At 39.1% G+C, this 26,463-nt stretch overlaps 1 protein-coding gene across 1 annotated transcript; it reads right to left on the reverse strand.

The window, feature by feature from the left end:
• Positions 1-3,584: 3,584 nt before the first annotated feature.
• Positions 3,585-21,771, reverse strand: LOC119740539 (neurogenic locus Notch protein-like). Its single transcript, XM_038215885.1, has 10 exons — positions 21,570-21,771; positions 20,332-20,553; positions 16,484-16,606; positions 14,106-14,228; positions 9,684-9,806; positions 9,055-9,159; positions 8,010-8,046; positions 7,559-7,830; positions 5,881-6,091; positions 3,585-4,691 (listed from the first exon to the last, which is right to left on the reverse strand). Exons 1-10 carry the CDS (start codon positions 21,769-21,771, stop codon positions 4,619-4,621), a joined length of 1,491 nt encoding a protein of 496 aa, XP_038071813.1. The 3' UTR covers positions 3,585-4,618.
• Between the last annotated feature and the right edge of the window lie 4,692 nt (positions 21,772-26,463).

A 26,463-nucleotide genomic window follows, 5' to 3' on the forward strand; every position in this document is an offset into this window, starting at 1 on the left:
CGGAACCAGGGGGCGGGGTGGGGGGCACTTTCCCCTGTCCCTCCTCAGATTTTCCCAGGCCAACAAAAGTGCCCCTCTCGCGGTTATAAATGTGCCCCTCGAGACGAAAACAAAACTGCCCCTCAAACACACACATCTTTGTTAACACCGGCAATCGTGGACTCCCTAATCGTTGTCCCTAATCCTCATTCCTTTGTTTGTATTCTAACTTTTTAACAACAGCCCACATTGGTTTTGCACAAGAATTTAAATCGTGGACTTTCGGTCAATTTATGAAAGCATATGATTGCGCTACAAATACAATTGTCTTCTCTCTTGTAATGGAAACCTGCTCCTCAAAAACAAAAGTACCCCTCTCGCATTAACAAGATTGTCCCCTTCCCCAGATGGAAAACTACCACTCGAAAGGGCAGATATCCATCTCGCAATAATAAAATTGTACCTCTCTCGAGATGGAAAATTGGCTATCAAAAACAATAGAACTCCTTTCCGATAACTTCTCGAGATGGAAAACTGCCCCTCGAAAGCAAAATTAGTGCCCCGCTTGCAACTTTAAAATTGTGCCCCCTCTCAAGATGGGAAACTGGCCCCTCAAAAAATAGCGTTCTTCACACGAATATAATGGTCACTGAACTTGCCATCAAAAGCAACAGTGCCCCTCGCGATACGATACAAATAAAAATGGTCTCTCTACATAGCTAGGTAAAAGAAACACAAAGAGCAAGATGGACAACGTATTCATAATTTGTTCCTCGTCATAAAGGTTTCTAGCAAAGTGAACGGGACCATGCTCTTTCCCTCCACTTTCACACCGACGGAAGGTGACCCTTTTTCTGAGCAAGGGTCCCTTTTTGTTGTTACCCCCAGTTTGAAAAGCGTTCCGCTGCCCCTGAATGTAGGTGTGATTAACACAATAGCTCATGTCTTATTGAATTTCAGTAATTTTGCACTTTCCTTAGTAAAATTTTAAATATCCTTAGGACTTAATAATTATTTATATTAATCAGTTTCTTTTTTGAGATGTGCTTTGTCTTTAACTGTTGATTATAAAAAAAACATTTTCCGGTTATGGACCTCACTTTTTATTGTTCATATATTATTAAATTTTAACAATTTTCACTTTCTTTCTTAACCTTTGAAATTAAATTTAATATCAATTTATAAATAAGTGCACTTATAAAGAGCGTGGACTCCCAAACAAAAGAGGTCCACATAAACCAGGTAGCAGAGACGCTGTGTGGACTTGCCCACGTCCACACAGTGTTTCCCCCTCTCTGAAAAACAAGTTTAGAGGCATTCTGGGGTAAGGTTTAACAGTGTTAGAAAAAAGAGAAACACTAAAGGGAATCAGAAAAAATGGGTTGAAAGAGTTTTCACAGTGTGAGTAAATTGAGTTTTTTTTCACAGGTTTTTCTTGACTACACGAAAACCAAAGAATGTCCAAACTATGTAACGTAAACATGTGCGGGCCATGGCGGCCGATGCCCCACTTAGAAAAGGTACATAGCTATCTTGCCCCGCCCCTCCACATTTGACCGAGCTGTTGGGGCCCATATGCCTCCTTTCCCATCCCCCAAATGATGCAATTTTTTAAACATAATTTTCAAGAACACGAGTAGTGAAACGAGAGTTTTAAAATCGATGGTGTATAGTGTACTCATCCCTTTCTCTACATGGATTCGTGTAACATTAACACACAAAAAAAGTAAACAGAAACGGGGTACAATGGTACGGCGTCCAAATGAGGTCCAGCAAAAGAAAGTGCAGCAAAAGAAAGTGCTTTTTATTACTTTTTAGTGCCACCAATTTGTAAAATATAAAACAATAACTAAGTACCTTATGCGTTGCAAGTATCTCAGAGGGAGTAATTTTTTGTTACTTTAATTTCGTTACAATGAATGCACAAAACTTTACTCGTGCCTATCCCAGCGATACAAAACCATCGTCCTCTGATCCGCCTGAAGGCGTAAGGTTTATTTACAATTTTTAACTTAAAGCCCATTTCATTTGCATTTATCCCCGAAGTAACCTGCCAAATTATTATCAAAATCGAAGCTTACTTGGATTAAAGGCACTGGCCAACTTGCAAAGGCCCTGCTTCGTAGTCCCAATAATTAGGCCTAATTTATAATGAATTATTCTTCAACATCTCCAGCCATCGCCAAAAGAAATAATTGGATTAGACACAAACATTGTTTAGTAAAAATTGCAACTGACGTATAGTAGTGCCATATCATATCTTACAGAGTGAAACAATTGGTTATATACTAACTGGATTTAATGTAAATAATCATGCCATTTTGATAAAAGCACTTCATAAAGGCGACTAATTATCTAAGTATTCTTATTATCTTAAAGGCAATGTACAACATTTGCAAACATTAAAACACGAAACTATCAAATTATGATGAAATGCTTCACTTGACTCTGAGTATAAATAATAGTCTCAAGCATCCTGTTAAATCATATCGCGTGGTATACTGCCTTTTTCATAATCATAATCATTTTGGATTAACTGGTACTAAACACCCCGTGAAATCATTCCGTCTGACTTATGTCATTCAGAAGAAATCAATAATGTAGGCGATTTTGAACGATCGGTTAATTGATTGATTTTATGGAAATATCGAGTGCTATTGTAAATGTTGCTCGAAAGGCAAAAGGTTGTGGATGTTTCATTACTTGTTTTCTCGACAAGTGTAATGTCCACCGAGCTGAAACTTCAACAACTTGGGTTTTGAACATTCGTCTCTGGATTTGTGGGTGGTGATAAAAAAAAATGCACAAAATGCAAAGGATCCTATATACTGAGCACTGTCATATTGATCAAATGCACTTCTGAATACAATTCTGCCAATAACAAAACCCGTCATCTTCATCCTCATCCGTTGAGTCAGTAAAATCTGAAAAACATCACGCTAACTAAGTTTACAACAGTTATACAGTAAAACTAATTTTAAAGATAACTGTAAGCTCTTCGACAAATTCGAATTGCAACTTGTTTACTACATACGGTTTAATATTAAAACAAAAAGAAAACGTACTATTCGGGCGTACGAAACCCTCCCCCCCCCCAAAAAGGCTTTTAATAAAAATTGTTCAATTGCTTCTGCGCACAAACAGAGCCGTCCTATGTGTAGACTGGTTCTCAGGTCTATTCATTGTAAATACTGATAGGGCGGGAACAAGTCTACATTCGAGGACTCAATTGAGGTCAAGCTGCAAACAACTCGGAATAGTTAATGTTATGTTTCCATAACGAAACACGGGCCGACTGTTTTCGTTCGATGTCTCACCCAAAAGTAGACAATTTTGTTGTTGCAAGAAAAATAGCACATTGACAAAAATCGGGATGAAACTCAAAATTAGCTGGGACAATAGTCTCATTGAGCATCCTTTCACTGCGCCATGGGCTCCGTGCGCCAAAAAAGAGGGCGCCCTTTTACCTAGCAACGACGTCCCATGGGCGGGACATTTCGCTGGTTGACGCGCACCGTTTCTTGTGTGTGACGCACGTACACCAGGGGATTTGTTCTATGTACACGCAGTGGCCGCGCTTCTCGGCAAAATTGAAGTCAGGCAAGATGGCGTCGGTCGACGGTCACCCCCAACTGTACTTTCTTTGCCGGTGAGGGGGTATTTGTGAACGGAGCGCGTCATTAGGGACTGCAAGGGACCATTAGGAATTGTGTAAGTATGAGAGACGTATACCTCGCAGTTACCTCTTAATTACTAAAGTCGCATTTTCATTGCGTATAGTTATTTTCGCAGCACACTTTTCGGCAAGTGCGAATGTTACGATGTACAAAACATAATGTGAGATATGATTGGGTTGGAACTGAATGCATGAATGTAGGAATTGTTTTGATACTTATTTTTCCAAGTTTGGAGTATGTAAGTGGGTTGAAGATTTTGGAAATTAAGGCCTAATCATGTCTGTGAATTAAAATCCTTTGACACGAAATAATTATATCAAGCACTAAACTCTAATACTTTGTTGGCAAAGCAGTCTATCTTTAGTTAGACTTAACTGTTATGAGTGAAGGCCTAACTCGTAGCATGCACAAAAATGCACTGATCTTCTTCGCTATGGATTTTGTGGGAAAAACAACCCATCTTCAAGTCAGCGAACTATTTAATTGAGAGTTAGGGCAGTTTCGTCATAAAAACCACAGACGCGTGCATGACCTAACTCAAGTAAAGATCTTATAAGGTAAAATTTCAAAAAGAATGTGAGATAGTTCATGCTATCTGCAAAACCATACGCCCCGTGGCGTTAAAACTTTCAGAAACAAAAGAGCGCCCTTAAAATTCTCAGAAGTGGTCATTGTCTCAAAAGCTCAAATTTTCCAGTTATAGGCTGTTTTGCCATCCGATAGCTGCATAGCTCAACACATCTAATCCGAGACCAAAGTTCTTTTAGAACTTAAAGCAGGACTGTTCTTATCAGAACAAAAAAAAACTACTTAGCAAAAGTTGATAATAAGCAGGACAAGTTCTTTTCAGAACTAAATATCTTCTAAGCAGTAGTTATTACCACGTGGTGTTACCGCAAACCGAAACGATACATCTAAACTGCATAAGGTGCAACAACGTTGGGTCCACGTTATACAATGTACTACGGCGTATTTCCTTCTGCAGTCGTCAGATGCTTTGTCATGATCCAGATAGCACGCACATTGTCCGAGATCCTGAAATGACAAAAGAGCGATGTTATTATTTCGTCAGTGATACACAGTTTTAGCTTGATGGGTGTTAGTTAATTCGTCGGTCAGTCTCTTTGCTCAATATCGGAATAAACATTCCCATGGTTATATGACTAGGTGATAAGGTGGCTTATTGAGAGACGCTTTGAGCTTGTCACTAACGAAATTGAATGACCCAAGCATTTCAGTAAATGATGAAAAGCGAATGTGCTTCTTCAATTCAACGCCAATCTCCGCATGAGACGAATTTCCCGAAACAACGACGAATGAGAACGCTAGATTCGCGAATTACGCTGGACCAAAATATGAAATCTTTAGGTGTAAATTTTAAATCTAAATAAACAATGGATCCCATTGGCGTTCTGGAACGAAATTACGGTATCTTTTCATGGAATTTGAATGTATGTAGGCCGATGTGTGTAAACTGTGGCAATCAGCCCTTCAACCATGAAACAACTTTTGCCATCCGGGCCCTGCCGCGCCGCGAGCCTGAGGTTGGATGGAATTTGAATAGTACTTGTATAAGTGTTAAAGTAACTGGGAAAACTTATAGTTGGCCTATCACAGTATGCCCCACCTACTCGGGAACGCTGTAGCTGATTGGCATGAAATTTGTCAACTTTTTTACCCAAATTATTTTTGTGAGATGTCTATAAAAGTCCTTTTCTGAAGTTTTCTAACCATAATTTGAGCGCACTGTGGGCGCATCGAACGCACAAGGGGACGGTCATAATGAGGGTGTTATTTAATGAAATAAAAGTTTGGCGAAAGTCAGTGTTGGTGTATTACATATGGCTGTATGACGCAGCGTTTTGAATCCAGAAACACACAATGGAACAAACAGCATAGGCAGGTAGGCCTACAGGTTTTTGTTAAAATGCATGGCTGCAGTGGGACATATTATTCCACAAATAGCATTTTGACCAAAAACAGGTACAACATTGGTAATGTGCACTCGTGTGCGTGGAAGTCGTAGTGCTACCAAATGATGTCACATAATAATAGGTTACCGATGGTCACACGGAGTAACCCCCATTTTTCAAAAGTGCTGCCACGCCTCTGAAAGGGCGAGTTGCGATGGCTCAATAAAATGAGCATATCTGTTTCATAAATAGAAATGTCTGTGTGAAACATATCGTGCTTATATATCCACTGGACTATACGGCAGACTTACCAAAGAGAAGTGAGCCTGTTATGAGACACTGGCTCGTACTTGTTCCCGTAGGTGTTGCATCCCACATTGATGAATTCGCCGGTTTGACTAGACCCTCCACCGATGTGGAATGTGAATTGGTCGCCGATGTCTACGTTGTCATAGCATCCTGTATACATTCTCGTCCAGTTACCATTTGTTCCGAGTGCGCCCCGGAATTTCGCGTATCCATCTTGATAAATGAAAAGCAATCGTTTGATTTCTAAAGTTTAGCCTATATAACTACGTACGAAATACGCAAACATAATAAACATTCTCGATGCATCATGGGTATGGAAGAAAAACAAGCCAAGCATAGTTAGAGTATAACAGGTTTCATAAAAATCCGTCGGTGAAGGGCAAAATCCAATACTGAAATATTTACTACATGTACCAAGTACACACAGGGCAGTGCACCACTTAAAAGTTATTATTATCATTAATGTTATCAAAATGAAGAAAGTATCAAGGTTTTTAGACATCGATTCCGTTTTCGGACACCAGTTACATCTTGAACTATGACCCTGAAACTGGTTAGCCATTTGGGCCAATCAGATTCAGAATTTATTTGAATTGTGCAAGTATGGGAGGCGTTTGAAAAATTGCCTGGGTTAATTTTACCCAAGAAAGGGTGAAAACTGCAACTACCCAAACTTGGGTTGTTCTATAACCAATTGTTTGGGTTAGTATTTCTGTTAAATTCAACCAAAACTTGTGGTCATACAAGACCCACTTAAATTTAGTATTGTGTGACCCACAACTTTTGGTTGAATTTAACTGAAATTCTAACCCCAAACAATTGGTTATAGAACAACCCAATTTTGGGTAGTTGCAGTTGTCACCCTTTCTTGGGTAAAATTAACCCAGGTAATTTTTCAGTAGCTCTTTACCAAACGCTTTCCAATATCATTAATTCTGTGCCTCATGGTCACTGTTACATCAAGAAAATGACTATTTCAGTATTGGGTTTCGCCCTTCACCGAGAGTCTTTTATGAGCCCTGTATACTCAGTGCTGTCCCGAGTGATCGTGGGCAGAAAAACAATAATTGGGTGGGATTCGGACCCACGACCTATTAGTGGAGACGACTGACCACTTGGCCACCGAGCTTGCCGGAGTCGGTTGGCTGGTTCGAATCTCATATAGCAGCGGGTACTGCAACCAAACAGGTGTATACCTATGTTCCCCAATACCGATGTTCCCCGAAATCCTTACCATATAACCCTAACCCTTAAACTTACCCTAACCCTTATCATAAGGATTTCGGGCAACATCGATATTGGGGAACATACTAGTATTGGGCAACATCGGGTAGACCCCCTACCAAACTATACATAAGAATTGCGTCGGGAAGATGTAAATTCCGTGAGGTGAATCATAACCCAAGCTTGGGGTTAAAATGAGCCAAAGTTCTAAGTAAAAACAACCCATGCGTAGCCTCATACACCAACTCTCTTAGACGGTATAACTAAATGTGGTAATCGTAATAATCCAAGTTTTGGTTAAATTAAACCACAAGTTCTTACTAACTAACTAATTAATTTGGTAAAGGCACAACCCGATTTTGGGTAGCTGCATTTTTCACCCTAAACTTGGGTAAAATTTTAACCCATTTGGGCTAAACGAAATGTTACCCAGGCATTTCTTTCAGTGCGCGTTACCGTGGTAATCCTGAGACCAATCGACTCCTGTTGGGGTTTTGCAATTGGCCAATTTGGCGAGGACGGCAGCGGCAGGGAGTGTCAGTGGTTGGGAACCAGAGGGCCCAGAACTATCCCTCAGGATCCACGAGTTGTCGGTGTTGACGGTGGTGACGTCATCACTCACTGCAAACCCAGTGATATCGGTGTCGAGCCCCATACATGTGATCAGCTCTCCGGTCCAAGTGAAGTTGTAACCCGAGCAATTGCTCGGACCAGTCTTCTGATAAAACCTTCAGTCAAATACGTATGGAGTATTTGATGTTAACATTTTGCAAAATCAACAGCCAATTACTTGTGCATCATTTTTAGAACTAAACATTGCGCACTAAATTGCACGGCTATTTAAACATTGTACATCTTTAGTATACAATTTAAAATGGAAAACAAGTTTGAAGTTTTCCTCACTTACCTCATCCATCCTCCGCCATTGGAATGTTGATCGCAATCTGGAATTGAGAACGAAACATTAGCCACCTCTATACCAACATAATATTTTTTGGGGAAAATAAGCGATAGCTAGCTAAAAACAAGATAGACACAGCAGATATTCCTTGTAAATTCTCCATACGCCATATTGAATTCAAATGTTATTGTGAGTCTTTCCAATGTACCACGAGTGATCCATCAATTCGGGCGATTCACAATGCAGTGCGCCACCAAGAGTTTGCCACGGAGAGTTCATTTTCCCCAGTGCATTGTGGGAGATGGTCGACAAATTTGCAGCGCGGGACATTTGAAATTATTAGTTTTTCCGGCCAGAAAGTTTGTAAAAGTATGATTCGAATGTAATCATGGTTTGCCCTTTTCTTTTCTTTTTATCAATATGGATTATGGAGTTTTTTGTAAGGCGGCAGAACGCTACCTAGTGCCCCAATCTATAACAAAGTAGCTAAAGTTTTCTACTGACACTCGTTCAAATGGCCATGTTTTGTCGACCGTAAACTTGAAAAATGAACTCTCCATGGCAAACTCTTGATGGCGCACTGCATTGTGAATCGCCCGAATTGTAAACAGGACAATTGTAACAGCTGTATTTTAGTTGACTCAAAGCTCAGTGGCGCACCGGGGGCGGGGGGGGGGGGGGCTCGGGGGGCTGGAGCCCCCCAAAAGGTAGTCAATTCTTTTTGTCTTGGGTTTTTTTTTAGCCCCACGATTTGACCTTGGTGATAATTATGTATGTGGCCTATTTTCGAGTAGTATAACAGGGGTGTAAGTGACGCCACCAACATCAAACTAGTCCGCCCCTCAAAAAATAACCCAATTTTTTTCTGCAGCCAATAATTTTGGGCAACGTTTTTGAAAAAACAACAACTAATGAAACATTTGAAAAACAATTGTGAGCCCCCCCCCCCCAAAAAAAATCCTGGGTGCGCCACCGACAAAGCTGAATGGTCAAATTTTGGAATTTGCTCTTAAAGTTCATTGTAGCTTGACGGGTTACTACTTGTACTTACAGACAGTCAGCTGTTTGTTCCCTGCGCATCCAACTTGGATCGTGTAGTACCCGCTGCCATGAGATCGACCAGACTCCATGTAGGCTCCGCAAGACGCTGGTAATTCTAAGGTAGAAAGGATATGGTTTTTTGGGGTAGATTTTCTCGAATTAATTAGGAATTCAGTCCTTTTTCATTATTAAATTTGTTGTTCACCGGACCATGAGACTAAACCGAAGTTTCACTTCTTGTTACTGTTTACGTACATCTTCCCGCTGAAACTGTCAATTCGGTGCTACGCAGCATATTTAGTTCTTTGGATTTCATACTGATGCCTTGAATTCTTATTCCATTTTCTAATTTACTAGACGGTGTTTCACACTGCGACTCGACTCGACTCGACCTTATGACATAATGACTCGAATCACTTCCTTTAAATGACTCGACTCGAATCGAGTCACAAAATAGTAAATACAGTGACTCGTTACAACTCTGAAAGTAAGATAAATGTGCATGGTGTCTTTTATCAAGACGGAGTTTGGACACAAGCGTACGCGTGGTAGCACTTCAAACTGTGGTAACTGAATGGACTAAGTTTAGTCTGTATTTTTATCTTCCACAAACTCTGTCCAAATGAATGGTTTGCTAACCTGATATGTTGCAGGTAGCCCCGAAGAAATATAACGGACAAATGCACGAATACTTCACACTGGTCTCAGTACGAACAGATGAGCAGGATCCATTATTCTGACATGGACTTGACAGACACGGGTCTGAAAATAAAAAAGAGAAACAAATTAAACATTGCATATGTAAAAGAACAAATCTTATGCGGAAGATTTTGTTTTTAAAGATATTTCAATGTCTGCAGAAATTCTACAATTTTAAAGAACTGTATCGGAGATGTTCTTAGTCAGTAGAAACTATATAGAAAGTAAAATGACAACTTTTGTGGCCATCCATGTAGCTTTATGACGATAGATGGGTTTTATGTAGATAAATGGGTATTATGCCCTGTACGGCACCTGGTTTTCTGTTTCCACCTAGTTTTTAGCCAAGGTCGCTTCTAGTGTACTGTTTAGTTGGTGGGGGAATGCTACTGTTCAAAAGTAGCATGTAGCTCTGGGCTGTTTTTCTGATTTGTGCAAATATTTTTAAATGTATTTTTAAATGTATACGAATCTATTGTTTTTATTTATTTGTTTGTATACCTTGTCAATTACAAGTTATAATATTTTATCCGTTTATTTTTTGATTGAATAACAAATTGTTTTTTGTTTGGTGTGCCCTGTATGTCATCTGGATTGTGTTTCTTCCATTTCACTAAGGTTTTAGATGGGGGGGGGGGTTCAACATGTTGTCCATAGGCTGTTTTTCATTTGATATTTTGTATTTGTTTTGTTTTCTTACTGTGCAATTTATATTGTCGGTTCTTAGTATCACCTTTTTGTAACGAGTGTATTTTTAAATATTTTACTGCTGTACAATAGGAAAACAAATTTCATGTGTCTCACATGACGAATAAATATATTGAATTGAATTGAATTGAATTGACGGGAACCCATTTCTAAACTGATAATTATACTGTTTTTATTTAGAAAATAAACATTCACACGAGTTACAGACCAGATGAGAAAGACCTGAAACTTTAACAGAAATGGCAACGCTGGTATTTAATGATGGCAAATGCTCTACAGGGTGAGCCAAAAAAACGAAACCCAAATGTCGGGACCATTGTTTTAGTGAAGTTCTGCATGTGGCACTTTCAAAATCTAGGATATGAAAGCCTGTTACAACTGATACCAACGGATAACGTATCACTAACCGATAATGTATCACAAATTGACCGATATTGTATCACTAACCGATAATGTAGCAAAAATTGACTGATAGTGTAGTACAATTTGAATCCGATAATGTATCACGTGTCGACGGATAATGTAACTACAAAATAACTGTATCCGATAATGTATCACCTCGGAACGGATACTGTATCAACCGATAAAGTATCAAAAATCAACCGATTAAGTATCAGTATGGGGAAAAGGTGTACACGAATGTTTGTTTTATGTCCTATATATCCCGCCCCACTTTTTTTCCGGGGAGGGGGTCTGGGCTATTGGATCACACCCCCCCCCCCATTGTTTCGTATTTAGAGAAAAAAGGCAGATTTTGAGGTATTTTTCAAACATTCCAACCGCCGAAATGTATTAAATAGTACTGAGAAAGGGAGAAAAAGTACACAAAGCTTGAAATCCGCTGATACATCTGTATCATGGACTGCGCCCCCAGTGTCATGTGGTCTCCAGCAACCCCCCCCCCCCCTCTTTTTGAATTTCACGGCCGGGATTTATTTTTTATTTTTTTAGCTATCCCCCATCCCCCAGTCCCCGGCACAGATTTACGCCACTGTTGCAAGGACGGACCCAGGAATTTTCGCAGGGGGAGGGGGTTACATCAGCAAAAAAATCTGAATATATACACAGGTTTTTTTTCTCCGGACACTTGGCCTCCGTAAAATCAAAAACTGGAGGGTACCATATTTCAATAGGCGGCGCTGTTCAAATTCGACGATTATTAACACTGGATTACAAAATGGTGTACAAATACCCCCTATCTAAGCTGCCTCCGTCCGTAATTTGAACAGGCGGACATTATACCGGTATGTTTTTTTTGGGGAGGGGGTCACAGCTGGGGGGGGGGGAGGGTTGACCCCTAAACCCCCTCCCCCCGGATCCGCGCCTGTGTTGGCCTCAAAGGTGCGGCAGGCTCGTGACGTTTGGACTGCAAACTGTATGGGTTCAACAAACTGAAGTCAGTGGGTGGACAAATAACAAATGACGTCTCAAGCGAACGGTGCCCCCCCTTAAAACAAAAGCCGGTGCATTTGTACGGTACAGTAATATAGTGTATACATGATTGTAGGATTTTATCAGCGCTCCCCGTTGAAAATATGGCACGAGCCCCCCCCCCCCACCCCACCCCCCCCCCCCCCGCCCCAGCTTTTGATTTTACCATGAAGCTATGGGCTCCGTGCACAAGTGCCCCTTCAACGGCCAGAAACGGAGAGTTGGGGGAGGACCTAGACTGGTTCCCGGTCCATCGACTGCGTATTTTGAATTAGGGAAGGGAATAGTCTGGGATACCATCGCAAGTTAAATTGAATGTATGCGAGCCGACGTTGCCTGACGATCATGCGAAGACGCTGCGGCTAATAGCCCGGTTGGCACATTCTGGAAGTGGTTAACTTTGAGCGCGAACCAGTACATTACAGTACGCACATGCTATGTCCCGTCCATGGTACTCTCAAAAGTGGTAAAACGCGCCCTCTTGTGTTAGAGCACGGAGCCCATACGGAGGCCAAGTGTCCGGAGAAAAGAACTTGTCCACATTAAGTTCGGCGCGGATGTGCGAGTGCGGTTACCCCCCCCCCCCCCCCACCCGACATCAAAAGCTTGGTACACCACTAGTCTAGGCCCACTTGGAAGTAGAGCGTCTCCAAACCAGAGCAACTCCCTCCCAAATTAAAAAAAAAATTCTTAATGATAAACTTTCCCGAGTGGGAACTCATCATAGTAAAGGCACTTATTAGACTTTAATTAATTTGCAATATTTCCACCTTTTCCAAATATACTGATACATTATCGGTTGATTTTTGATACATTATCGGTTGATACGGTATCCGTTCCGAGGTGATACATTATCGGATACAGTTATTTTGTAGTTACATTATCCGTCGACACGTGATACATTATCGGATACAAATTTTACTACACTATCGGTCAATTTTTGCTACATTATCGGTTAGTGATACAATATCGGTCAATTTGTGATACATTATCGGTTGGTGATACGTTATCCGTTGGTTACTACATTATCAGTTGTAACAAAGCCCAATTCATAAGTTTTCTTTTAGTACAAGAATCATTCGAATCACTAATGTACTTTTTAAGTTCCGGAATTTTAAAGACAACCTACGTTTTAAAGTTCCGCGGATCGCAAAAAAGGCAAGTGTTCTTTCAGCAAAGCGAAAACAAATCACATAGAGATGTATATGAATGGTTTTCGTTTTGCTGAAAGAACGCACACCTTTTTTGTGATCCATAGACAGAACTGAAAAACGGTGGTTGTATTTAAAATTCCGTAACTTCAAAAGTACATGAGTGATCTGAATGATTCTTGTACTAAAAAAAAGCTTATGAATTGGGCTTTTATATCCGATCCTAGATTTTGAAAGTGATACATGTAGAATTTCACTAAAACAATGGTCCCGACATTTGGGTTTCGTTTTGTTTTACTCACCCTGTATTTTTTCCTTTGAAAGCATACTAATGATTTCACAGGACGATTGACCATAATTGTATACTTACAATCAAGTGGGATATTTCATACTGTTTTGTGGCAGTGTCGTCTTTGAATGTGTGGAAGTGGTAGTCATTACCTTTAAGAACTATATGGCAATGCGAATTAGCATAAAATCTCAAAAGGACAAAAACACCCACCAAAAAGGATTGGAAGTAAAAGTAAGATGAATCATAAATGTGCACGGGTCTTATATCAAGACAGAGTGTGGAAACAAGCATGCTAGCACTTCCTTAAGAGCCGGGTTATTTTGACCATCTCACAGCCGTCGCGGATTCCGCCCATCCTCTTAAGACTTGGCCATCGACTGACGACAAATTATGAGACTCGGTACATGCATATAACAATTTAACATACAAATACTCAAGAAATTTCATAATTATAGGTCAAAGGATTTTGGAATTATGGCTTATTAATTATTCATATGCGCCAATGGGAATGCTGCTTTGTGTACAGGGGCATTTTCAGTTTGCATTCTTGTAGCGCCGGAAATTGTTTTTATGTATTTGGTATCAAAAGATGCGCAAGTATCGAGGCTAAAAAGTCAGGACAGCTCAGGTTAAGGTATTGTCGAAAAAGTTGAGGAGGGAGGGCGAATTCCACCCCAGCCCTTTTAGGGTTAATGTCTTCAAATTGTGGTAACTGAATGGATTAGGTCTGTATTGTTATCTTCCACAAACAATCGTCAAAATGAATGTAGATTTGCCCACCTGATATGTCGCAGGTGGGTCCGAAGAAATCTGACGGGCAAACACACCAATACGTCAAACCAGCACCAGTAGTCCCAAGTAAGCAGGATCCATTATTCTGACATGGATTTGACAGACACGGGTCTAAAATTTAAACAGAGAAACAAAGTAAATATTGCATATGTAAAAGAGCAGATGTGGAAGACAAGTTTGATTTCGCCTGCGGAAGATTTTCTTTTTTTTCTCCAGAAATTCCACAATTTTTACAAATATTTTAACTGAAATGTAGACATTACAAATAATTTGTCATTTGCAATTGATGTCGCCATGCAGCTTTATGACAATTATACTGTTTTGATTAAGAAAATAACAATTTGCATTCTTCTACAGAAATGGCAATAAAAAGACTTGCATGAACTGTTTCACGGGTCTTTTTATCAAAATGAGTACAGTAAGACATGCTTGCAAGCTTGGTGGCGCTTCATCCTAATATCTTTAAAGGTAATGAAAACAGTTTTCACAAAAATAATGTATTGTCGATTAAAGGAACAATGCGATAAATCTGAAGCAGTTTAATAAAAAAAAACTAACCTTTCGAAATTTTAGCTAAGTGAATAATGTCTTCCTTTTTTAACTGCGAAAGTGTATCTTCATTTTTTTGGACGCAAAGCATAGGTTTCTGTTGACAGCGCATTGTTTGGTCCCAACCATCGCGAGAAAATTATCATGTGAACATTTTCTCTTTTCTAAAAGCAAACATGACAATATACCGGCGCAATTATTTGCCCGGATTCTATAATCTCTTCTTTCAATCAAGAACGATTGTTTTATGATATGGCATGGTTGGCAGTTGCATTTGTGAATGTTTGCAATTGGTGTGTATTACCTTCAAATTTCTACGCGAGTAGTTTGTATTCTCATTTGCTACAAACATTCATCAAAATGAATAGGTTTCTCACCTGCCATGTTGCAGGTAGGTCCGATGAAAGGTGACGAGCAGTGGCACGAATACGTCACACCAGTCGGAGTAGGATGAGATGAGCAGGATCCATCATTCTGACATGGATCTGACAGACACGGGTCTATCAATAAGAATATTAGAGTGAAACATATAACTTATCAAATAACAAAGCATTGTAATACAGAGTGAGTGAAAAAAAGAAAGTGAAGTATCGAAGAAAAAATGCTCGCTCCATTTGATAAAAATAACATAGGGTTCAGTCCATATTTTTTAACCAGTAATTGTGACCATTTCACGTAATTTGCTTAATATGTTCACAAGTTAAGTCTATTTTAATTCAAACATAACAAAATTCAGCTGTCCATTGATCATTTACCGTTTAAATACAATGAAACAAGGGCGATTTCCGGCCTTCATGAATGAACGAAAATGTGCACAAGAAAAAAGACAAAAATCACCATCATTAATTCAGAACAAAACCGTCATATTCACAACTCAAAATCTGACATTAAAAATAACGTTTCAGTCTTGACAAAAATTAAACAAATATCATCTGTAAATGAATGCCTGTGTGTAATCCGCTGATTTTCACTCAGATCAATAGTTTAAAATGGCATTCACTGACTGCTGCTGTAAAAATTGGTTCTTTCAGTGAAGTATGCATAGCTTAACTTCTCATCCCATGGATGAATTTCAGTAATTCCCTTTTTCAAATGAGTGGAGGAACATACTTGTTTAATATAAGCTTCGATGGTGTGTCAAATTCAACTGCTTTTTAAGAGAGAGATAATGATTAATCCAGGTCACTTTCTTTTTGACTCACCCTTTCACGTAATTATACGAAACTTCGTGGTTCATTTTTCTGACTTCTCAATTCCACATACAGAGACCGAATTCAGTGTAGTTCTACGCGGGCATGGACGCGAGTGCGCATGTGGGCAATGGAACATGCGAATTTAGTGTATGATCATCTCGAAAAGAGCAAATGTAGAGCAAATACAATATGTTTAAGGCCGAATAAAAAAAACACGTTTCTCGTCCGGGTTTTTGAAAAAAAGGAGGAAGCGGGGCTTTTATTTTTTATTTTTTATTTGATTCAAGATGGCCGCCATTTAAAAATTTCCTGCAATCGTTGGTGTTTCCACTGTTCAAAGACACTTTTAAATGAAAGATAAGTTGGACAAGAGAACTGAACATATTTACGGTGTCATTTAGACTTGTATTGGTATATAATTTATTTTTACTGCATTTTTCAAAAATAAAAAATAATAAAAAAAATCCAGGCGGCCTCCAAAAAGGAAGCAGGCGGGGACGAGAAACATGTTGTTTTTTTTACTTCGCCTGAATTGACAAAGAATAATGGAACAAAAGACTGCATCACCAATTGCAATGGATAATCAGGCAAGTACACATTCATCAACATGAATATGTTTCTCACCTGCTATGTCGCAGGTGGGTCCGAAGAAACTTGACAAGCAATGACACGAATACATCACACCAGTCAGAGTAGGCTGAGATGAGCAGGATCCATAATTCTGACATGGATTGGACAGACAGGGATCTATCAATAGGAATATTGGATTGAAACATATAACTTATCAAATAATAAAGAATTGTAATGCAGAGTGAGTCAAAAAAGAAAGTGAACTATCGAAAGAAAAAAAAGCATTTTACAATGCTCGCTCCCTTTGATAAAATAACATAGGGATAAGTACATATAATAAATGAAGTTATATCAAATACCTGAATATATGCTATTGAAACCCGAGTATATGAAATGCTAATTGACATTAAACAACTGTCATATTGCAATATTACCCTATTGATTAGTTAGTTTGCCACTCTGACAAGCTTATTAAACTGCACAACCGTTTGGCCATATTAATTCTTAATGCCCACCCAAGAACGCACGGGCACTTTCATGGTCACCTTTGCCAACACGTTGGGAAAAGCACCGTTTGTGCGAAGTCTATAAATGTGTGAATAACCTGAGTCTAGCATATCTGACATCACGCTTTGATAAACCATGCCACTCTGCCAATACTCGTGCCAAGTCAAACGGGTCATAACATCTGTCTTCTATTCCAAGACCAATGCAGCCAGGCGCACTTTTCAGCACCTAAGAAACCTGGGAAGGAACAAACCTACCACGACCCAGAGACAGGCAAAGTCAATGCATCAATTTAAATCTCTTCTTTAACTGACTGATTTCAATGTTTTAATTGCTTGATATCCCAATTTGTTTTTAGTACATTTTTAGTATATTTTTCTGGTTCAATTGTTTGTTATCCGTTTTAATTGTTTTAATTGTCTTTATTATATTTTTGTTGTAAATGTTTGTGGCTAATGTGATGTTCTTATGTATTATTTTACTGGTATTTTATTAGCTACATTTTAATAATTTCCCTAATTTTTCTACCTGGTTTTAGAGTCGTTTGTTACATTCATCTTTTCAATTATATTAACATAATATGTATGTCACGTTAAGGATTTGTTGGGGGTGGTGTTTTAGGTGTGGTTTTTTTTTTTTGAATTCTTTGTTTTATTTTCGTTGTAAATGTTTCGTCTCTATAATGTGTTGTTCATACCTTTTAATATAATAATTTTGGCATTTTAGTATAAACTTACATTTACTAATTTATATGTTTTTATCCTGTCGTTTAGAGTATTATACATTCATTTCCTCTATTATTGTAAGCTTAATTTATCGACTGATTTAAATTTTAAAATTTTAATCTTAATTTTAACCTAGGACTTGTTTTACTCTGATTTGTTGGGTCTTAGCACTTAATCTTTTATATGTCTTATTTAATTTGATTGTTGATGTGTTTATTGTTTATGACATATTTTGTTTGTTTTAATTCAAATTATCTTACTGTTTTAATTAATATTTATGCAAAAGAACCAGGGCCCTTATGGAAAGCACGGTCGAACATTGACACTGCGAAGGTGCATGGTCCAAACTGCGAAGATGCAGGATGAAACATTGATATCATGACAATCAAGTATGAATTATGGTCAACATTGACAAGTTTGAACGTCAACATCAACAAGATCTAGAGAAAGTGTACCATGGAAACCATTGCCATGGTGCCATGGCTCAAACTCGCTTTTTGAGATGCTTAAATAGGTTGGCGCAGACATCCAGGAACTTCTGAAATCTCCTTATCGCGTTCCAAGATCTATTTATATTTAACTGACTTGACTTGGGAGTGCTGAATGGTAACACATAGCAACCGATGAAAACCATCAGGCTAATGAAAAGAGGATAAATTTCATCGGTTGACGCAATGCCGCGCCGCCCTATATCAATGATTAAAGTTTAACCGATTTAAATCTTCATAACTGAATGCGTGCATTTACTTGATATGTAAGAGAAAATTTTCATGGTTTTGGGCCACATCCAAAATCTAAATACCACCAAACGAAGGTTGAGGATGCAACTGATTCGACTAACCAACATCGTTAATAAGCGAGGTTTTGTCTGTCAAAATGCCACCTTTCAAGCGTAGGGGTTATATGTGACAAGTGATATAACTGACACGCTAATTAGTCAGGCCCGTCACTGTCAGCGAGCGTATTGTTGTTTCTTAAATAAAAGCAACCTCAACGTTACGTTTGGAAAGGATATAAACATCTTTCAAAATTGACCTCACGCCGCAATGAACGGTTGGACTACTGACATTGCTGTAGCCCGTTCAATAATTCGAGAGTACCAAGTTAATTTGCGGTTTAAGATATGCACATTGCCAACGGTACAGTGAACGTATAAGTTGATGTCTATACACGGTGAGTCAAAAAGTGACCGAATAAAAAAAATACAAAATATCTTATTGACTTGTAACTGTAAATATGTCACGTAATTTGCGAACTCTATTCCCAAGTTGTGTCTATTTTAATAACATGATCACAAAAGTCAGCTGTCCACGGCTGATCATTTACCATTATATGAACTGATGAATACCCATTAAATACAATGAAACATGGACGTTTTCCCACCTCGATGAATGATTAAAACTTACAAAACAAAACAGCAAGAGTCACTATCAATATTTCAGGGGGGGGGGGGTTGACTTGTTCCTCATATTCAAAACACAAAATCTGACTGTAAAAATAAAATGTCCGTCTTGATTTAAATGATTAAAATCTCATTTGGATTGTAATGCCTGTGTGTAATCTGTCATTCTAACTGAACTCAATAGCTTTCAATGGCAATCCATGGACAGCTATAAAAATGGTTTTAGTAAAGCATGCATAACGTCTGATAGTATGGATCAATTTCAGTAATTAGTTGGGTTTTTTTTCCAAATGAGTGGAAGGACATGCTTTTTTAAGATATCCTTCATTAGTGTGTCAAATTTGATTGCCTTTTAAGAAAAACTTGTTTAATCCAGGTCATTTTCTTTTTAATTCACCATATAGTTTACAATGATTAAATAACATATCTATATAAGACTTGAGGCTTTGCATGGTGGGGTATCGGTATCGTTTCGGTTTTGCGGTAACACCATGTGGTAATAACTACTGCTTAGCAGTAAGCACTCCTAATCCTAACAAATCCTACTTAAGGAGTAGCATCTCCAACTATCTTCAGTCTCCTGACGATGACTAGAACAGGCTAGTCGAAACGTTGAGACCAAAGACAAGTTCTTTTAGAACTTACAGAAGGACTGTTCTTAACAGAACAAAAACTACTTAGCAAGTTGATAATAAGCAGGACAAGTTCTTCTCAGAACTAATATCTTCTAAGCAGTAGTTATTACCACATGGTGTTACCGCAAAACCGAAACGATAAACATATCTATAATTATCATGATCAAAGCTTGCCTACAACGTATAGAATCCAGGAAGAAGCATGTTTCTGGCTGGAAAATCATTATTTAAAAAATGAAAATTAAATATTTTAGAGTCTAAATACTTTGCCCGAAAAGATCAACGAGACAGAAATGTACGAAAAGATGTTTAACAAAATTAAATTTGAGATTTTCAAAAGCCCAGATACAAGGTGGTACAGGAAAGCTAAAAAGGTACAAAGTTCTGTTTATTTGTGGATATATCAGAGTGAATCAAATACCAAAATACTAAAAAGCCGAAATATTTAACATTCAAAGAACAATGTTTTTTTCTCTAAAATTCTGCTCAAATTTAATCCATCCTTGAACTTTTTAAGACAAAGCTTTTTTTCCAGTTGCAGACGCTGCGTTAAAATTGGCTGCTAAAAATTTACCAATTCCCTATTAAAATTTATGTGTTTTGAAATATAATGTTATTCCTCGAGTAGCTTACCGGTACCAGTCTGGGTGCAGTTCAGAAATGTTCCGATCTCCATTGGATCGCTGCTTCGCAAGAAGGTGTCATAGTAGGTCACATTGAAGGGTCTGCTGGGTGCTCGGGTGTTGAGTGAATCCACGTGTACCTCCTTGCAATGACAGGGGTTCTTTACGGGGATCACCCAGCGGTATCTACCGCTGAAGGGGTCCAGCTCCTGGCCCATGTAGCAGGACATCGCTATGCCAAAAAAAAAAACAGACGTAACAAATTACAGGTTAATAACAAAATCGACTAGAGCATCTTTAAAGCTACAGTCCATCATTTGCAGCCATCCGAAAAAGTAACTGGCGTATTATTGTTGAAAAAAACATACTTGGTTGAAAGATAGTAAATGGACTAAACTCCCTATGAAATTAATCTTTCTGGCAAGCTATCATTTTGAAGTAATCAACGAAAGAAGGCCTTTCCAACGGTGCGTCTTGTAGGAAAATTTAAATTAGTTGTTCGTTTTGTTATTCGGCGCAGCGCGCGCAAGCATTGGCACGAAGCACAGGCGGGCGCGGTTGCTATAATTCGTCGGATCAGTGCGCGACATCGCGTATAGCTGCAATTCAAAACAATTCAAAACATGATTCAGCAACTTTTGATTTGAAATTGAGATCCTAGAATGCTGTTTTCCTCGGAATATACAGCTGAAGCTGAGCTGAAACTTCATCAGGTTAGTTGTTCAGTATCCTTCATTAGATTTTGAACACCTTTGTTGCTTCAAACGAACAAAATGCACAAATTACAAATGATGGACTGTATCTTTTAATGCTGGGCGTGGGTTAACAGAAAACTTGATCCGTTGGAAATTAAGGGTTTCCTGATAATATAGAACATGCAACCCAGATCATGGTTGCGTGCGTCCGCTCTTATATGCCTCACATTGGTCAAATCAGCTTGAATAACGCTAACATGCATTTAAAAAGAAATTAGTGCTTCAGTTTTCAATGGAGGTCAAGACATAATAAATTTTATTTTAAAAATCACTAGGAAAAAAATCATGAACGTGTTATGCTGACGATTTGGCGGCTCTGTTTTACCCAGAGTTCCACCTTAAGCCCGCTTCTGTTATATAATTAGTCCTGTTTCTAAGCATTATGCTAATATATTCAAAATTTCAAAGTATAACGTTTCTCAGAAAGAAGGCATTTTACGATAATCGATACATCTTTACGTATAACAATGCGCAATCGCCCTTCCATTCTTACCTGTTGTTCCATCTAAGAACAAGGCAGCATAAATCAATAACACCAAAACTCCAAATTGAATAGTCAGCATTTTGGTCCGGGTGTATGTATTCGCAACACTCATCAATGTCTCAATGGAGTATCTGATCCAAACTTCTTGACAAAGCGACTCTCGCAGCAGCTCCCTCCGCTGTTGGTTGGGCACGGCTTGGTTCAACCTCATCTTATATGTATCTAAGATAAGTAGAGAGAAACGTTTGCCATGGAAACCATGACCATGGCTGACGCTCGCTTTTTGAGATTTGAATTAGGTTGACGAGGACATTTAGGAACAAGTATATCTCCTTATTGTGTTCCCAGATATGTTTTTTATAAAACTGAACGGTTATTAAGTCTAGTGTGATGAATGGTATCGAGCAACCGATGAAAACGAACGGGCTAATAAAAAGCTGATTCTATCGGTTGACGCATTGCTGCGCTGCTCTATATAAATAATTGAAGCCTAACCGAGTTTCAATCTTCATTATCAATGCGTGCATTCACTTAATTTTTCTCTATAACACAAGGCGCTTTGAAAGCATCGAACTGCGTGTTTTTCATTTAATTCACAGGGAGCGTGGTTTTGATATTGGCCTACTTTATGGAGACTTGCCAAGGTTGTCCACCAAATATACCAGGCCACGAAAGTGGGCTAACATGGAAGCACGTCACTTGCATTGTTCAACCGTTACTATGGTGATCAGCGCCGTCTTAATGGTGATGCTGCAGTTCTTGGCCGTTTTGTTTTTTGGGGGCCGCATGAATAATGTCTTCGTCTTTGCTTAAAGGCATTATAGGATCACTTGCATTTATCCCAAAAATAACGTACAAAATTATTATCGAAAAGCTTACTTGGATCAAATATCGTACTGGTATTAAACACTCGGTGAAATTAATCCGTCTGGATTACTGAAGACCTTCTCTCAACACAGGCAATAGCCTCGTGCTTCTGATATCTTATTGGTTGCTATTTGTCTTGGCTGTGAAACATCGCCTTTACTTGATTGTCCTACTTCTCCTGCGTACTCGTGCGTCACGATTAAGGCAGCACCCTATTGGTTAACCCGTAGATATTTAAATCAGAATGACCCCTGCGTCATGGGTCGATCTGACAATCAATGCGCTGGCCAGTATTTGGCTTAGAAGCATTAAGGCCTGTGATAGTTCACTTTTCATGCATTTTGTTCGTTTCCGCTGAAAAAAATACCGCTCAAAATTCACAGAAGAATGTTCCAAGCCTGACTTGTTGAAGTCTCAGTTCAGTGGATATTACACCATGCACAATAGATCATGAAACACGATTTCATTCACATGTCTTTTTATTTCCAACGATCAGTCAACGACTAATCGTTGGACATTTGTTGATTTCTTCTAAATGACAGCAAGCCAGACGGAATAATTTCACAGGGTGTTTAGTACCAGCTTGTAACAGCTCTTTGTCTGGCTTAGCCTTTGGATGATAATTCGGTAGGTTATTTGGGGATAAATGCAAATGATCCATATAGGCCTTTAAAGAAAGACATAATAAAATTCGGGCGTCTCCCAAGAACATAGCGGACCAGAATTGTAGCGTCACTATTATGACGGCGCTGATTAGCATAGTAACTGTTGAACAAGCCAAGCGACATGCTTCCATGTTGATCCACTTTCGTATTTAAGCATATCTGGCGGGCAACCTTGGCAAGTCTCCGTGAAGTATACCACAATTCAACCACGCTCAATTTAATAAAAAAAACCTCACAATTCAGTGCTTTCAAATCGCTTCTTAAGTGAACGCACGCGTTCAGTCATGAACAATGACATTAGATTTAAATTATTGATATAGGGCGGCACGCCACTGCGTCAACCGATGGAATCAGCTTTTCATCAGTCCGTTCGTTTTCAACGGTTGTTATGTGTTACCATTCATCACTCCAGACTTAATAACCGTTCAATATTACAAACAAAATATATACCTGGGAATGAAACAAGGAGATTTCAGGAGTTCCTGACTGTCCTCGCCATCCTAATCAAACATCTCAAAAAGCGTGCGTGATCCATGGTCATGGTTTCCATGGCAAACGTTTCTCTACTTAGCTTAGATAGATATTAGATGGGGTTGACCTGAGCCGTGCCCAACCGACAGCGGAGACAGCGAAGAGTCGCTTCGGCAAGAAGTTTGGATCAGATAGGATACTCCATTGAGATATTGAGTGTTGCGAATACATACACCGGGACCAAAATGCTGACCATTCAATTAGGAGTTTTGGTGTTATTGATTTATGCTGCCTTGTTTGTAGATGGAACAGCAGGTAAGGAAGAGAGGTCAATTGTGCATTATTATACATAAAGATGCTTTAATTATCGTCAAAGGCCTTTTTCTTTAAATTAAGATTAGCCTAAATGTTGAATACAAGTCATTGGCATGAGCTTTCGAAAAACAAATAAAAAAAAAACAGAGGCGCCGAGTGTCAGCATAACGCATTCACACTTATTGAAAACTCCTGGTGATTTTAAAAGAAATTTATTACGTCTTTGCTTTCATTGAAACTGAAGTATTTTACTGTTGTTATGGCTGATTTTCCTAATGTGAGGCACATCAAGCACCGGACGCAGGTACCCATAATGAGGGTTGCATGGTTTAATGTTACTCGGAAACCTTTATTTGAAACGGATCAAGTCGTCGGTCACACCACGAATTGACGTATCGTGGATACTTGCCTCACCACGAAGTGACGTATCGTGGATAGACGCCTCAACTCGAAATGATGTATCGTGGACGGTTGCCGCACCACGAAGTGACATATCATGGATGGTTGCCGCACCACGAAGTGACGTTTCGTGGATTGCCGCACAACGAACCGACGTATCCTGGATAGTTTCGGCACCACGAAGTGATGTATCGTTTTCGCAAAGTTCATAGACGACACGTCAATTCGCGGTGCGGGAAAAATATCCTATATACTTTACTTCGTGGTTCACTCAACGAAGTGTTTCGTTTAACCACACCCAGCATCTAAGATACTCTAGTCCATTATATTATTAAAATATAATTTGTAATGTCTGTTTTTGACATAGCGATGTCCTGCTACATGGGCCAGGAGCCGGACCCCTCCAGCGGTAGGTACCGCTGGGTGATCCCCGTAAAGAACCCCTGTCAGTGCAAGGAGGTACACGTGGGTTCACTCAACACCCAAGCACCCAGCAGACCCTTCAATGTGACCTACTATGACACCTTCTTGCGAAGCAACGATCCAATGGAGATCGGAACATTTCTGAACTGCACCCAGACTGGTACCGGTAAGTTACTCGAGGAATAACTTGTAATGTTTACTATTAAAGGAATTGGTCAATTTTCAGCTTCCAACGTTAACGCAGTGTCCACATTTGGCAATAAAGCTCTGTTTTACAAAAAAAGCCAAAAGATAGATTAAATCGCAGCAAAATAAGAGATCACCAAAACAAGAGATCATGGCTGCTTATACTAATTATTACGGAAGACGGAGAGTGCCACTCAATAAGTCTGAATATATGTTTTTGTACGTGTGAAAATATTTTTGTGTACAGCGGCCGCCACTTATTACGTGGCGGCCGCCACTTATTATGTGACGGCCGCAACATAATAAGTGGCGGCCGCTGTACAAAAAAAATATTTTCACACGTACAAAAAAATATATTCAGACTTAGTGAGTGGCACTATCCGTCTTCCGTAAATTATTATGTCTACGAAAAAATGTTTTCTTTTACGGGAATTTTTGGGATTTGTTTGAACTGGTTCAAGTCCCCCACCTTAGGCAACCCTTCGCCTACGTTTAGCCCAATTTACGCGCACCTTTTTCGCATGTTGGAGTCGAATCCTCAAACCCGAATATAGAGTACTCCGAGTACTTCAGGGGCCGAGTCCAGGGCCGAGTCCAAGTACAATGTGACGAGTCAGAATCCAAATAACCGAGTTCGAGTACATTCAAGGCCGAGCACTGGGCCGAGTCCGAGTGCGCCGATGTCCGAGTCCGAGTTCGACGAGTACAATACCTGTACAAATTCTGCACGTGTAGTCTACGTGTACTTGAAAAGGCTTTTGCGATTACGCAAAATATGATTTCCAAGATTTCCCTAGGCAACGGACAATATATGAAATGTGCTCACGAAGCGCTGGGACAAGCATTTTGCTTGTAAATAAACTGCACCATGTGAAATCGTGTGTTGTAAATTCGAAATAGGAATTAATGATAAAAGCCCAATGGTGTTCTAGAACGAATTTAAAGGGATATTTGCATGGAATTTGAATTTTAGTGTAAGGTACCGGGAAGTCTATGATAATTTGTCTTAGGAATCACATGCGTAGCTACGGGTATGAAAGCGTATCAACTTTAAACATAGTGAAAATAATTAAATTAAATGAATTAGAAATTAATTGGCGACATGAATTTCATCATATCGCAGTTGAAAAGCAAACAGGTTTGAAAAAATCGTTAAAACAACAGACAGCGACATTCGAATTTCTGTCATGACAAATTGTCTAGTGGTGTTATACGGAACCTTCCGGAATACTAAGTTGAACGATTTTTTCCGCATTAGGTGTCGTTGGGGCCAAATCGTTATTATAAATTTGCATTGACTGAGTACATTCCAAACAATTATTAAGGTGAAGCAGACTGCATATTTTCTCAAGACATTATACATATTAGCTGATTTGAATTTTTGTTATATGCATCATGTATTTTTGAGCACTTTAAAATTTGTCAAAAATTGGATCAAAGCCAGTTGACCAAGGGGAAAAAATCCATCCATGTCACATTCTTTTTGACTGGCCCCGTAGTTCGCCGAAATGTCATTTCTTTTCTTGATATCATGCATTTGCTAGAATTTCAGAAGTATTGTTCACAGAATACACATA

The sequence above is a fragment of the Patiria miniata genome, unplaced genomic scaffold (assembly GCF_015706575.1).
Source record: "Patiria miniata isolate m_02_andy unplaced genomic scaffold, ASM1570657v1 HiC_scaffold_10, whole genome shotgun sequence".
NCBI lineage: Eukaryota > Metazoa > Echinodermata > Asteroidea > Valvatida > Asterinidae > Patiria > Patiria miniata.

Bases quoted from the DNA above. Each gene is read 5' to 3' on its own strand.
- LOC119740539 (XM_038215885.1), bottom strand. From the start codon at position 21,771: ATGAGGTTGAACCAAGCCGTGCCCAACCAACAGCGGAGGGAGCTGCTG. The intron at 6,092-7,558 runs GTAACGCGCACT...TCATTTATCAAG, and splicing joins TTGGTCTCAGGATTACCACG to ATGGATACGCGAAATTCCGG. The intron at 4,692-5,880 runs GTAAGTCTGCCG...TTGTCATTTCAG, and splicing joins AACAGGCTCACTTCTCTTTG to GATCTCGGACAATGTGCGTG.